The 12093-nt window shown below is 49.5% G+C and overlaps 1 protein-coding gene across 1 annotated transcript in view; it reads right to left on the bottom strand.

Moving 5' to 3' along the window:
- LOC142251094 (cytochrome P450 2A13-like) overlaps positions 1 to 12093 on the bottom strand; it is a 36713-nt gene that overhangs the window by 13431 nt on the left and 11189 nt on the right. The window contains exons 2-4 of the mRNA XM_075323607.1: positions 8009 to 8215; positions 1677 to 1839; positions 1360 to 1509 (exon numbers count right to left, since the gene is read on the bottom strand). Coding sequence (XP_075179722.1) covers positions 1360 to 1509; positions 1677 to 1839; positions 8009 to 8194 — 499 coding nt within the window. The 5' untranslated portion in view covers positions 8195 to 8215. The remainder of the gene's footprint in view (positions 1 to 1359; positions 1510 to 1676; positions 1840 to 8008; positions 8216 to 12093) is intronic.

Below are 12093 nucleotides of genomic sequence, written 5' to 3'. Positions count from 1 at the left end.
ATAAAAAAAATAATGATAGTACATTCTGCAGCCACAACTGCATGGTGTGTCTAGTTCAGCATGACAAATTTGATGAAAGGTCCTTTTAGAATCCCATGTAAGTTAAAAGATAATTACGTCTACGGCTTAGGCTAGGTTCACATTTCCGTTAAATTGTATCAGTCACAATCCGCGGCTCTGGTAAGCAACGGAATCCGTTTAGCGGATACAAGTCCCATAGACTTGTATTAGTGGCGGATTGCGACTGATTACCTTGCGTTGCATCCGCTGCACTGGGTGGACACAATGCAGAATGTAACATTTTTCGGGCCGTCAAAATTAACGCACCGCGCAGGAATCCGTCAAGCTTGTAATGTTTGTCTATGATGCTGGATTCCGTCGTAATCCGTCTTACGACGGAATCCAGCGCTGGATTCCGTCATGCTCTACTGAGCATGCCCAGCATGTTTGGCACACCCACTGGGCTGTCCCAAACACAAACGGATCATGACTGATCAGTCAAAAAACGGACGCACAGCGGATGTAATGGATGCGACGGATCAGATTTTTCACAGGATTCCGGTGAAAGGAATCCTGTGAAAAACACATCCGTTGCGTCAGTTAACATCTAAAAAACGAATGATCCGTCGCTGACGGACCTCATGGATTTAAAACAATGGAAATGTGAACCTAGCCTTAAGCCTGCTTTACATGTTACGATTTCGCATACGATATTGTATGCGATCGTAACCGCCCCCATCGTATGTGCGGCACGTTCAATTTGTTGAATGTGCCGCACAAACGATTAACCCCCTTCACACGTACTTACCCATCCATACGACCTCGATGTGGGCGGCGAACGTCGACTTCCTGGAGTGGGAGGGACGTTCGGCGTCACATCGACGTCACACGGCAGCCGGCCAATAGAAGCGGAGGGGTGGAGATGAGCGGGACGTATACATCCTCCCCACCTCTTTCCTTCCGCATTGCTGGCCGGGAGCCGCAGGACGCAGGTAAGATCTGTTCATCGTTCCCGGGGTGTCACACACAGCGATGTGTGCTACCCCTGGTACGATGAACAATCTGACGTCCAATTTTTAGGAATTGAACGACGTGCATGCGATGAATGTTTTACCGTTCAATCGCACGTACCTGTCACACACTACAATGTACCTTACAATGCCGGATGTGCGTCACTTACGACGTGACCCCACCGACACATCGTAAGATATATTGTAGTGTGTAAAGCGGGCTTTAATGGATCCATCAATAACGTTTTGTGTTAGATTATTATTATTTTGCTATTTGCATCTGTTGATATTGACCTCATATTACTATGTAACCTAGTATCTATTATGACATGGTGATTCTTATACCCACCTTTAAGTTTCTTAATCGCATCTCTAAGAAAACTTGACTCCTCTTGGATCCGCTCTTCCACACTCCTCTTACCCATTCCAAAATTTCTCAATGTGGTGAGGGAAAATCGCCGAAGTTGCTTCCATCGCTCACCATTACTTATAATAACTCCTGAAGACAAAATAGTACATCATGTTTCAACATATATGATCTGTCTTCTCAATAATGGCATCTACCAATGCATGAGCTCAACATGAAGACAATTACTTTTTATTTTTCAGTCCAGAGAAGGATCTAAACACTCCTGATTGAGTGCAGCTGAGATGATTGATGCTTACCATAGCCCTTAAATATGAATTCTGCTGATGGAACTTTTGCCCGGTTGGTGAAGACATCGGCTCTGTCCACTAGCGCTTCCTTCACTGCATCGAATCCATGGAGCACAACCACCAGTCTTGGCCCAAGGTGGACAGTGAAAATATCTCCATAAACCTTTCCAAGCTAAAGAAGGATTAACACACAAGTGTGTAGTTACAGAGATTACTGACATATTAAGAGGTTAGCCAAGAATAAAAAAAAGCTTGATTACTTTTATCTAGAAACATTGCCATCATTGCCATACCTCCAATGCGTTGTAACTGGTTTTGCAACCTAGCTCCTTTTACCTGCAGCACCAAATGATATATGGAAAGGCATGATACTGGCTTTGAAATAAGCAACCATGTTTTCCCAATACTGGACCACCAGAAGTGTGCACAAATTAAAAAAAGGGCTTCAAGGGGTAATGTTGACCTCAGTATATGTAGACAGATAACCATGGTATCAGCAATGAAAGGTGTTGTCTGGAACTTTTCTACTGATGGACATTCCATTGGTAGGTCATCAATATCTGATCAGGAGGGTGGACTACCTGACACCTACAGCAATCAGCTGTTCCCGATGCTAGTAACAGCCAGAAGGGCTTAGTTTCGGAGCTGTACAGCACATCTCCGTCAATGGTATAGTGGTTGTGGCCGGGTACTGCACATCTGCCCTGTATTGATATGAATAGTGGGCACATGTGCAGTACCCAGTCGTGGACACTAAACAGTTTATGTAGCTGTTCTGTGCTGAACACTTCTGGCTGTTACCAGAACCAGGAACAGCTGATTTGCATGGGTGCCGGGTGTCTCACCCCCGATTATAAGATACTCCTGACCCATACCAAATAGGAGCCATCAGTATAAAAGTCCTAGACTCTTTAATGGTTACTGTGGTTCCAACCTACACAACCAAGACTGATCCTGGAAAATTAAGGAGCTTCCCCTTCAACATTGTGAGTTCTACAGGTTTTTCTTCTATACAGGGGCGTTCTAGGCCACCTAATGCAGAGTGGCATTAATCAAGTAAATAGTGCCAATGTTCCCTGCCTGGTGATCATAGGCAAAAAACAAAAAGTATCACTTGAGCCGATCCTCCTTTGGAGACACAGTCCACGGTATAATCAGCTAGGTAGTGCACTACTCAGTTCCAACTTAGAACCCATGTTCTATGGTTCGAAACACATAACAGTCTATACACGTGTATTTTTTTATATTTTTGGATTTTAAACTTTTCCAATAAATAGCAATTTTTTATTGAACCTTGCCATGAGTGCTGGATACAGCTTTATTACAAATTAAAAATTGTAACAGGATGATCACTAAAGGGTTATTCCCAATATTGACCACCCAGACTTGGACCCCTCGGACCTCTAACGTTCCTGAGATCAAGGCTCTAAAATAACCAGCACATTTTAGAACTAGCTCCGATCTTAAAAGTTACAGGCAAGTGTTGACTTTATAACACAACTGTATATGGAGCAGGCTCAACTGCTGAGCCAGCTTCATAAACTTCTTTGCACATCTGCTGTGATGAGCGAGCCTCTGAACGCTCGAGTTCGGTTCATCGAACGGAGGCCCCGATCGAGTTCGGTTCGACGAACCGTTCGATGAACCTTTCGAGCCCCATTGAAAACAATGGCAGGCAAACACAAACACATAAAAACACATTATAAATGTACACATACAGTTAATAAACATTGCCATTAAACTTACAGGTCCCCGCGATGCGTCCTGCACTCTGTCTCCCGCCGCTTTTCCTTCCGATAATCGCTGCGTCCTCCCGGTAACCAGGACTGATGATAGGACCTTTCGTGATGTCAAAAAAAGCATGTGACCAGTCACGTGTCTATTATCTCATTGGCTATAGACTGGTCACATGGCTATGACGTCATGCTAGGTCCTGTCAGTGCATCTCTCCGGTACGCGGTGATCGTTCCAGCATCTCTGTATACCGGCGAAATGCTCTGGCACATGGTCGGTTTCCCCGTTCTGCTTCCCCATTCTGTTATTCACCGGCTGCCACAGCCGGTCAATAACGGAGATCACCGTTGCTATAGCACCCGCCTGTCAGCGGTGACGTCACCGCTTACAGCCCGCAGTGGCACCGGGAATCACATGATCAGAGCACGTTGCTATGGTAACCCGCTTGTCAGCGGTGACGTCACCGCTTACAGCCTGCAGCCTCTTCTCACTCTCACCGAGTAAATAGACTGCATGGGAGCAGCAGTGTCTTCCTCCCATGCTGTGCTGTCTGATGTAGCAGAACTGCATGGGTTGAAGGAGAAAGAAGATAGAAGAGCAGGATCGTGGAGGGCTGACAGGGAGTAATAAACATGGAGTCTCTAAGTGTGTTTGTGTATTTATTTCTATTAAAGTATTTTTTCTCTGTGTGGTGTCTTTTTTTAACCCTTAATTGGAGATTCTTAATGGCCGCGTCAAACTTACCTGACATTAAGAATCTCTGGTTTAATACTAGCTAGTAAAACAAAGCTAGTATTAACTCATTATTACCCAGTGAGCCACCCGGCTTCAGGGCAGCTGGAAGCGTTGGATACAGCGACAGATGATGGCGCTTCTATGAAAGCGCCATTTTCTGGGGCAACTGCGGACTGCAATTCGCAGCAGAGGGGTCCAGAAAGATTGGGCTAACCCAGCTGCCTAGTTGTACCTGGCTGGACACAAAAATGGGGCGAAGCTCATGTCGATATTTTTTTTAATCATTTCATGAAATTCATGAAATAAAAAAAGCGCTTCCCTATTTTTTTAGTTCCCAGCCGGGTACAAATAGGCAGCTGGGGGTTGGGGGCAGCCATACCTGCCTGCTGTACTTGGCTAGCACACAAAAATATGGCGAAGCCCACGTCATTTTTTTGGTGGGCAAAAAACTCACTCCATCCAGGACTGTATGCAGATGCTGAGTCTTGTAGTTCTGCAGCTGCTGTCTGCTCTCCTGCATACACTAGTGAATGGAGCATGCTGAGCCTTGTAGTTCTGCAGCTGCTGTCTGCTCTCCTCCATACAGACAGACAGCAGCTGCAGAACTACAGGAATCAGCATACTCCATCCAGGACTATATGCAGGAGTTTTTTGTCCCCCCCCAAAAAAAAATTACGTGGGCTTCGCTATGTTTTTGTATGCTATCCAGGTCCAGCAGGCAGCTACGGGCTGCCCCCAACCCCCAGCTGCCTATTTGTACCCAGCTGGGAACCAAAAATATAGGGAAGCCCTTTTTTTTTAATTATTTCATGAATTTCATGAAATAATTAAAAAAAAAATGACGTGGGCTTCGCCCAATTTTTGTGTCCAGCCAGGTACAACTAGGCAGCTGGGAATTGGAATCCGCAGATCAGGGTGCCCAAGCTTCCTGGGCACCCCTGCTGCGAATTGCAGTCCGCAGCTGCCCCAGAAAAGGGCACTGTCATAGAAGCTCCATCTTTTGGCGCTGTATCCAACTTTTCCAGCTGCCCTGGTGACGGGTGGCTCGCTGGGTTATAATGAGGTTAGGGCTAGCTGTATATTATCAACTGGCCCTAAGTCCGAAATTCATGGTGTCACGCCAATATTAGACATGGCCACCATGAATTTCTAGTACAGATAAAAAACACAACACACAGAAAAATATTTTTATTAGAAATAAAACACAACACAATTAGTGACTCCATCTTTATTGAAATAAAGAACCCCCCTCCACAGTAATCCTGGGTCCAGGGTCCCGCGCAGTCCAAACCGGATCCAATATCATCTGATCGGTTTGCTGGAAGGCAAAGTGATCAGATGATGTGTCAGGTTCAAGGGCCTGAATCACATGATACAGCAGCTGATTGTATAAACGGCTTGTATGCAATCAAATGATGCATCAGTGCAAAAAAAACCTACACACTTCTGTGCAGACTCCTGTCCGACAGCATCAGCTGATAGTTTAGCCGGCCGGGAGGTAAAAAGCCGGCCTCACCGCTCGGCTTATAGTGTCAGCTGATTCCGTCAGGTGACCACATCAGCTGATCATCGCCAGGTCTGAGAGAGAAAGAAGCGAGAGAGGAGAGAGAGAGAAGAGAGAGAGGAGAGAGAAGAGAGAGAGAGAAGAGAGAGAGGAGAGAGAAGAGAGAGAGAGAAGAGAGAGAGGAGAGAGATAGACAAGAGAGAGAAGAGGAGAGAAGAGGAGAGAGAGAGAAGAGAGAGGAGAGAGAAGAGAGGAGAGAGAGAGAGACTGACTGAAACTGAGACTGACTCTGACTGACTGAGACTGACTGACTGAGACTGACTGACTGACTGAGACCTGACTGACTGAGACTGACTGACTGAGACTGACTGACTCACTGACTGACTGACTGAGACTGACTGACTGACTGAGACTGACTGACTGAGACTTGACTGACTGACTGACTGAGACTGACTGACAGACTGACTAACTGACTGACTGAGACTGACTGAGACTGACTGACTGAGACTGACTGATGGAGACTGATTAACTCACTGACTGACTCACTGAGACTAACTGACTGACTGAGACTGACTGACTGACTGACTGAGACTGACTGACTGACTGAGACTGACTGACTGAGACTGACTGACTGAGAGAAAGAGAGAGAGCAATGCAGCCTCATTCCGTGAACTGCTCCGATATTAGAGGTGTGGCTCACAGCTGATGTCCGGCTCCTCCCCTCAGTGCATAATTAAATTAAATTAGAATTATAAATAAATAATTCTAATTTAAAATTAAATTAAATTTTTTACCGGGACAGCCAGGGGGCTAGAACTCGTGAAGTACTGCTTCTTAGGCGACCACTCTATCCATTCAGCCACTGGCTCCAATGAGGAACATGCGTACATGGAGAGGACACAGAGTGCTCCCTGTCATCTTCATGTAGCAGAGCTAGCAGAACTGACAGTGTCGTGTGGATTACTTCAGACCTGGATTGTTGTTTTGGGATTAATAAAAAGGTAAATGAGGTTTTTTTTGTCTTTTATTCCAAATAAAGGATTTTTTGCTGTGTGTGTTTCTTTACTTTCACTTCGGTTTAATCATGGAAGGTATCTCGGGGAGACGCCTGGCATGATTAACTCATTATTTACCAATTGCCACCACACCAGGGCAATTCGGGATGAGCTGGGTGGAGTCCCGGGACTGTCGCATTTAATGGATGCAGCAATTCCGGGCCGGCTGCTGGGTAATATTGTTAGGCTGGAGGGCTCCCCATAACGTGGCGCTCCCCATCCTTACAATGCCAGCCTCCAGCCGTGTGGCTTTATCCTGGCTGGTATCAAATATGGGGATACCGCATTTTTTTTAAAAAAAAAATTATTACTTATTTATTTATTTTACTGCACGATATAGACCCGCCCACCGGCGGCTGTGATTGGTTGCAGTGAGACAGCTGTCACTCATTGTGGGGGAGTGTCTGACTGCAACCAATCATGGGCGCCGGTGTGCGGGGAAAGCACGGAATTACTGAATGAATAATGAAGCGGTAGCCATTTTCAAAAGAGGAAGAGACGCCGCAGATTTGTGACAGCCGTGCAGCAAGACGCCCGTGATCGGTGAGTAGGAAAGAGAGAGGGATTGTGCTGGGTACGCAGGACGCATGCAGACAGCAACGTGTGCACATAGCCTTACTGTGAAAAGCCACGTTTTTGGTGCTCGAACCGTTTTCGAACGTAACTCGAACTGTCGAGCTTTTAGCAAAAAGCTCGAGTTCGTCGACTGTCTCGAACACCCCCCAAAATCACTCGAACATGAAATTGGTGAACCTCGAACATCGCTCATCTCTAATGTACAGTGACTGTCACTAAAGTATCCAGCAAGTGATACACTATTTTATGTCTAGTCTAGGGTCCTTTTGAGTGGCGAATGACTGATCCTTTTGGTTTTCTTTTAATCCCTCAATCACATCGCACTCCACAATGTGTTGCCTTAGATGATCCTTTATTTAGTCATCAGAGCTGAACAAAAAGTATCACATTACCCTATTACAGCTGCCACGTTGATAGTCGGCAGCTGATGGACAGAGCATTTCCTACCGGTGGCATCTCTGGCACCTCTTCTGGTTATCCTTGATATTACAAATGCATCACACAGCATTATAATGAAGTCCCATGGCATGCCAGTCAGGTGGAGGCATTGGGGATATGTCGTAGGTGGTGGGAGATTTGCCGTGCTCTGTAGCTATGGACTAACGACAAGGTGGCTGGACCACATTTTATGTGTTTAAGGAAAAAGTAGAACATAATTTTTACAACTGCTATTACCACATTAGGGTGCTATTAGCAAACTCCAAGAAAGGACTTGGATGGGCCCTTTTTGCTCTCACCTTCTTGAATGACTGGTGTAGCTCCTTCATGTTCAGCTGCAGGATGTTTCCTATAAGAGGGAGAGGAGTTGGTCCAGGAGGCATCTTCTTCCGCTTATTGTTCTCTACCCACATGATGAGAAGAACAAGACATGTAACGCAAAAACCCAAGATAAGGGTCCCCGCTCCTGTAAGGTCCATGGTCATCAAGAGGTTTTGCCAGTGGAACTGAAATTTAGAAATAACACAATCAGCCATTGCTCCCTTTCCAATGTTAAGAGCGATAAAGGAACAGATGAAAATAAAAATCCACGTTGCCGCTATTTAGCAAACATGAATTGTTTCTTGCAGAACCCGTGCCTATCTTATCCATGGACGGTTTCTGGTATTGGTATTTTCCTCAATTAGTAGCATCATTCACATTGAATTAAAGCCACCTCCTGTCCTATTGTAACGCCGGGGCGCGGCAATGCTCAGCGTGCAGTGCAAGAGGAGGGATAAAGCAGGGAAGATGTAAAGGTAGGCCTTGATGCTAGGGAGAGGGGATAGGGATCACCACTCAACTGATCTGTGACTGATCTCTGAGCTCACTAATATCACTAGGTATGTCCTTTTCCCCCATGCATGCAACACGTGCCTAGGCCCTGGCTGACTCTGGACTTGCCCTGACTAGTGAGCAGGCCTACAAGACACTAGTCTTACTACTAAACCAGGCAGTTGGGACACGCCCACCCAGGGGTTTAGGCAGCCTGGGGCGGGAAAACAAGCAGAAAGTGTTTGAAGTTCAGTTTGGAGAGGAGTGTGGGCCAGAGCTAAGTGTAGCTCAAGTTGAACGGTACCAGGGTAGGAGCCCTGGTGCCACTGGCTAGGAGGCAGACGGTGGTTTCCGTCAGCAGGAGACGGGAAGACGGCTCGGTCAAACCGAGGTGGACCGGGACAGGGTTGTAGCCCACCGGTACCGACACGGGGAACTGACCCGGAAACCGTAGCACAAAGAGGGGGTACTCAGACCCTGAAGCCAGGACCAGAACCTACTGGAGCTGGTTAATTAACCGATTGAGGCCAGGACTAGAGGTCCTGTCCCACCCAAAGTCCCTCATAGAGGACAACAGCCCACCGATTAGGGATAAGAGGTCACCGCCAGGGCCCATAGATCCCACGGGCCAGCGTCTGCGGGCACGGCTCCTTAGGCCACATCCAGCCGGGAGCGAACTCCTGAGTTTCACACTAGGAAAGTCCACCTTTCACACAGCAGTGCAGGACAAGGATAGAGACCACCAGCCGGGTGGGGGACCAGAACGCAACCGGCCGCGGCACCAGCCACCATCACCTTGGTTTACCAGAGACTTGTGTGTTTTACTAACAGTGAGTACACCAGCACCCCCTGCGGTCCCCATCCCCTGCACACGCCAACCGGGTCCCAGGGCCACCATCCCTGCCCACGGAGGGGTTAACAACTTGCTGCAAAATATCTCACCCGGGTGCCCCATAACAGCAGCGGTGGTGTCCCACCTCACCACACACCGCGGGTGGCGTCACGAGCTTATTACGGCCCAGCCCGTACATGCATGTCCCCCCATTTATTCGGCGTGTCCGCGAGACCCCCGGGTCCGGAGACCCTCGAGCCACCACCCCTGAAGGCCCGGATCCGAGCAGCGTCAGCTGCTGGCACGGGGGCGGCACACCCCGAAACTTGGCGTCACGAACAGGATACTTACCCATCCACTTACCTTGTGGAAGTGCGCCTTGTATTGGACAGTCAGCAGTGATCCGTTGCCAAATGTTCAGAAGTCGTCATCTTGCCGTCATTTGGACGTGAAACCACAGCCCAGCGTCTTCTTCCCCAAGAAAAGAGCACGAAAGCCGAAGCCCCGCCCCCTGGGAATGTGGCCGGAAAGCGAGCCGGAAGTCGCAAAGTGAAACTAACAGGCTTGAAAGAGAAGATTCTGCGACATGTGACCGAGCAGATAAAGGGCACGGACTCTAGGACCCTGCCACCCTTCTTGTTCCTGGACACCATCAGAGCAACATGGCCGACCCGTCTGGCAAGCCCGGAGTGCAGGAGCCCGTGACTGGAACAGCGGCCTGGGTAGAAGCCCAGACGGAACGCATGTGCCAGCGGATCCAGGCGCAGGCACGCTATATCTTGGAGCGATGGACGGCCGAGATGGCAGAGCTTGCTGCAGCCGTGCGGGCTTGTGAAGTGGAGGCAACCTTGGAGGAGCGGGTAAGCGACCCATGCCCCTATGTCCCTCAGGGACCGGACGACCAGGCTGAGGGGCCCGGCCTGCCCCTGCCCGCCACGCTGCCTCCCTCACCGCCTGCACCTGCCGCTGACACCCCGCTTGGTCCGCTGCCACCAGCACCGGCAGCGGTGTTCGTTCCACTGGCCCACGAGGACCAGCCCAAGGAAGCTGCCAGCAACCAGCCAGTCACCGTCCCAGCACCCGTACCGGCTCCACGCCAGACAAGCGCCCGGAAGGTGCCCCGTCCAGCCTTGAACCCGAAAGCGATCCCGGAAGAGGCCACGCCCCAGATGACAACGGCCCCGGCAGTCCGCCCGGAAAAAAGCGGAGGCGGTTCCCGACCGGAATCCGGCACAGCAAGCAACGCTCGGCTGAGGCGACACAGAGTTGCAGCTGCAAGGCAGCAGAGCAGGCCACGTCACAGCGGGGTCCCCCATTGCCAAAGGTGCTGGTCATAGCCGGCACGGAGGGACTCCGGCTGGGCCCAGACCCCGCACAGGATGAGCTGGAGCAGGCAGCCGATGCCCCATACTGGGAGCGGCAGCGGCGCCAGCTGGGAAAGGAGATCACCGCCCGGGAGAAGAGGAAGGCGGAGGTCCTGTCCCGGACATACACAGAAAAGGACAATCTGCGGAATGCCACGTTCCGGGTGAGAGGCCCGACATATGAAGGCCAGGTCCGGAATTTTAACTCCGAAAAGGGATGGGGGTTCATATACAAGCCAGGCATGGAGGCCGAGATATTTGTGTCCCGGAGGGACGTGGCCCCTCATCTGTCCGTCGGCCACCCGGACTGGGACTTGAGCCCGGGGAGCTAGTGACCTACACCCGGCACTGCGGCGAGAGGGGGTAGTTTGCCCTTGACGTCAGAAGGAGGGTGAGAATGGGTGCCCAGCTGCACGTCCACCCCTCTCCGCCACTCTCCAGTCCAGATTACGAAGAGTATTAGGTAGTGGTTCCCGGCTACCAAAAAGTTAAAGTTCCCCGTTGGGACTGTCTGTGATTCCAGTTTAAAAAGTTAAAAAAAAAGACAATGGCTTAGGACTTGCGAGTAGAGATGAGCCACACCCCCTAGAGTTTGAGTTCGGTTCGTTTCATCGAACGGTGCCCCGTTTGACGAACCATTCGACGAACCTCTCGAACCTCATTGAAAGCAATGGGAGGCAATCACAAACACATAAAAACACATTATAAATGTACACATACAGTTAATAAACATTTCCATAACACTTACCTGTCCCTGTGATCCATCCTGCACTCTGTCTCCCGCCGCTTTTCCATCGGTAATCGCTGCATCCTCCTGGTAACCAGCACTGATGACAGGACCTATCGTGACATCAAAATAGCATGTGACCAGTCATGTGTCTATTATCTCATTGGCTACAGACTGGTCACATGGCTTTGACGTCATGCTAGGAGCTGTCAGTGCATCTCTCTGGTACACGGTGCACGTTTGTGTATCGCCATGTACCGGCGACATGCTCTGGCACACAGTCGACTCCCAGTTCTGCTTCCCCATTCCGTTATTGACCGGCTGACACAGCCGGTCAATAACGGAGATCACCGTTGCCATAGCAACGCGCCTGTTAGTGGTGACGTCACTGCTAACAGCACGCCGCGGCACCGGGAATCACGTGATCGGAGCACCGTTGCTATGGTAACCCGTCTGTCAGCGGTGACGTTACCGCTAACAGCCAGCAGCACTGATCACTCACTGAGTGAAAAGCCTGCACGGGAAGCAGCAGCGTCTTTCTCCCATGCAGTGCTGCTGATGGAGCAGAGCTGCATGGGCTGAAGGAGAAAGAAGACAGAAGACCATGGATCGTGGAGGGATAAGAGGGAGTAATAAACATGGAGTCTC

The sequence above is a fragment of the Anomaloglossus baeobatrachus genome, chromosome 9, assembly GCF_048569485.1.
Source record: "Anomaloglossus baeobatrachus isolate aAnoBae1 chromosome 9, aAnoBae1.hap1, whole genome shotgun sequence".
Lineage (NCBI taxonomy): Eukaryota > Metazoa > Chordata > Amphibia > Anura > Aromobatidae > Anomaloglossus > Anomaloglossus baeobatrachus.
Note: the sequence above shows the minus strand (reverse complement) of the source record. Positions and strands in the feature narration are given on the sequence as shown.